Here is a 3,583-nt window from a genome sequence, read left to right on the forward strand (position 1 = left end):
ATTCAATCTCACTTCTGCCAAGTTGCTGTTCAAGGTAGTACATAATTCATAGGTAAAATTTCCTAAAGAGCATGGGTTAATTGAGGAAATATTATGACTTAAGAAAGCTTCCCCCATTGTTTTTTTCTACTGCTATACTTCCCCCTACCATGTCTCAGATTCCCAGAAAGACTATCACCCTGGAAAGCAGAGGAATCTCATTGTCCTTCTTGGGTTTAACCATTAATCTGAAATGTTTTCACTCAAAGAAATTTTACAAAGTCACCCACATAGCCTTAGATATTGAATGACTTTTAGCTTGTGTAATTGTAGCAAACATAAGAGTGCCCTTGATTCTTGTATGGTCTTTCAGATGCATGTCCTTGTCCTGTTTTTAAACAAGCCACTTCCACTGATTTGCTCATCACCAAACTAGAGCAGACCCATGTGAAGTTGTTAAATATCTTGTAAATCCTCAGATAAGAGCTTTTCACTTTATTTTTGCAATAATATATTTGTATATTTTTAACTTTCCACTACCTTTAGCATCCACAACCCCTTTATATACTTACATATAAGATACAAAAATGAATTCAAGTCACATACTAGACCCTCAGTGATTATTTCTGTTTCATATCAATAAATATTCAATAAAAATTAACATCTTTTATGTCTTTCTTTCTTTACCCAGATGCTATGCTCTTGCTTGGGTAAAGAGATAAAACGCAGTTCTTAAACTGAGAATGTTCATAACCCCAAATTGAAGACAATGATTTAGAAAAGAGAGTCATAGATTCAACAATGTTCTGAGACAAACGGTGGTGTGTGAACCAACCTTAGAGTGTGCTTGAAGGAAGGAAAGACCCCTGCAGGAAGTGACTGGGTTGTGAATTGTAGCTGTATAACCCACCACACTGATTTTCTTCTAATTCTGCAGAAATGGTATAGTTCTGTCCAACTTGGCCTCTTTTAATTGCTGATCCATCTACCTAGAGTGCTTTTTTTCTTTCTTCCCCAAGGAAGATTAACCCTGAGCTAACATCTGCCAATCCTCCTTTTTTCTGAGGAAGACTGGCCCTGAGCTAACATCCATGCCCATCTTCCTCTACTTTATATGTGGGACACCTACCACAGTATGGCTTGCCACGTGGTGCCATGTCTGCACCCGGGATCAGAACCAGCAAACCACGGGCCACCGAAGCAGAACATGTGCACTTAACTGCTGCACCACAGGGCCGGCACCTGGAATCCTTTCTTTACCTATTTGCATCTCTCAGTTAATTCTTACTTATCTTTTAGATACAAGATTAATTGTTTTCATTTTCAGGAAGCATTTCACTATATTTGAACAATGTGCTTTAAGTTTATAGTGCCAAGTCTTTTTACATTATGACGTAATTTGAGCTTATTATAAATACAGTCATGCACTTCATAACAATGTTCCAGATAATGTTGGATTGCATATGTGACTGCAGTCCCATAAGATTTGTACCATATAGCTTAAGTGTGTAAGCAGGCTATACCATCTAGGTTTGTGTAAGTACAGTCTATGATGATTGCACAATGACAAAATCAGTTCACAATGTATTTCTCAGAAGGCATCCCTGTCATTTTGCATTGTGTAATTTTAATTGCAATAATTATTTAATTACTATTTTTCACTTCCATTAAATGATAAGATTCACTAGTAGAAAGATTGCTGGATATACCATGAAATACAAAGCACATAAAAGTGCAACAGATACCTAAAATACACTCAATAACACTTAGAAAAAAATAATGCACAAATGAAACATTGAAAAATGGAAATTGGGCAAAATAAGAGTCCAGAACTTTACCACAAATAGTGGGTACCAAATATAAATTCAAGACATAAAATGAAGCATGGCATTTTTAGACAATGATAAAATTTGGCATGTTTGGAAGATAACGTAAATGCTTATTGGATCACCCCATGTTAGTCAAAACAATTTTGATTTTCATGTATTATAAGGTAAGTTTGGGAGAAAATATTTACATAAAACTTTTCAATGGAACCACTTTTTATTTTTAAGTTTATTTAGAGCCTCTTTCACATCTTTGTTCCGTAGGCTGTAAATCAGGGGGTTCAACATAGGAATTACAAGGGTGTAAAACAATGAGTTTATTTTGTCTTGATCTAGAGAGTAAGAAGAACTTGGCCGGAAATACTTGAAGAGCAGAGTCCCCTGAAAAATTGCCACAGCGGTTAAGTGTGAGGTGCAAGTGGAGAAAGCTTTGAACCTCCCTTCAGTAGAGTGGATCTTTATCACTGCGAGGATGATATAACAGTAAGACACAAAAAGCCCTGAAAGGGTAATAAGTTCAATGAAGCCAAAAATGGTGAATATCACTAACTCATTGACCTGTGTATCTGAGCAAGAGAGCAATAGGAGGGGAGGGACATCACAGAAGAAATGGTTAATCTCATTTGACCCACAGAAACATAAGTAGAATGTTAATATTGTATTTATTGAAGCATCCATAATTCCCACCATGTAAACCCCAGCCATGAGCAGAGAGCACACTTTGCTGGACATGTTGACTGTGTAGGCCAAGGGGTTGCTAATGGCCTTGTATCGATCAAAGGCCATGACTGCCAGCAGTAGACACTCAGAATCTGCAAAGGTACAGAAGATCAAGAATTGCAGTGCACAGCCATAGAAGGGAATTGACTTGCTCTTGGCAATGAAGCCTACAAGCATCCTGGGTCCAATTGCTGTGGAATAGCAGAGGTCACTGAAGGAGAGGTGGCTGAGAAAGAAATACATTGGTGTTTGCAGCTGGGAATCCATTCTAACTAAAATGATCATCCCAAGGTTTGCAACAAGATTGATGACATAAACACTTAGAAGTGTGGCAAATAGGGTAACTTCGATTCCAGGGGTGCTGTTAATTCCCAAGAGCAAGAGTTCATTCAAAGAAGAGCAATTTTCCTCATCCATTTTCCTTTATTTTTCTTCGAAAATGCTACAGAAATGATCAAGGAAATAGTAGATGAAAGTTTTAACTCTTCTTGAAACAAAAATATAATCTGAAAGTCAGAAAGGATTTCTTTTAGTACATTATATTCTTTATCACAAGAAAATATCCCAGATAAGTTTCATGGTTATGTCGTTAACAAATGTTAAAGTGTCTAGGATAGGATTTTGAGAAAGTTTGATTCTAAATCTAGATGTCATCTACAAGATATGTTGCTTGTGTGAACCTTCACTGCTGTTCTGGCAGTCAGTTATGAACTGAAAGCTCATTACAAGTCAAATATAATAAAGAAACACCTAAATTAAAGACAGCTGGAATATAAAGCCTTATTTTTAAAAAATAAATATCCAATTGAGCATAAAAGTGATTGCATTTTTCTGAGTTCTATAAGAATCATGATTTTCTTAAGACTGTGTATTAAATTCAGACACAATGTATATATCTCTGATTTAAAAATAATGTACAATAGGGGCTGGCCCGGTGCTGCAGTGGTTAAGTTCACACACTCTGCTTCAGTAGCCTGGATTTTGCCAGTTCAGATCCTGGGTGCGGACTTACGTACTGCTTGTCAGGCCATGCTGTGGCAGGTGTCTCACATAAAATA

The 3,583-nt window shown here is 36.8% G+C and overlaps 1 protein-coding gene across 1 annotated transcript; it reads right to left on the minus strand.

Moving 5' to 3' along the window:
• Window positions 1–2,006: 2,006 nt before the first annotated feature.
• Window positions 2,007–2,942, minus strand: LOC106827238 (olfactory receptor-like protein OLF2). The gene has a single exon (XM_014834982.1). It carries the CDS (start codon window positions 2,940–2,942, stop codon window positions 2,007–2,009), a length of 936 nt encoding a protein of 311 aa, XP_014690468.1.
• Window positions 2,943–3,583: the final 641 nt, after the last annotated feature.

The sequence above is a fragment of the Equus asinus genome, chromosome 17, assembly GCF_041296235.1.
Source record: "Equus asinus isolate D_3611 breed Donkey chromosome 17, EquAss-T2T_v2, whole genome shotgun sequence".
Classification (NCBI taxonomy): Eukaryota; Metazoa; Chordata; class Mammalia; order Perissodactyla; family Equidae; genus Equus; species Equus asinus.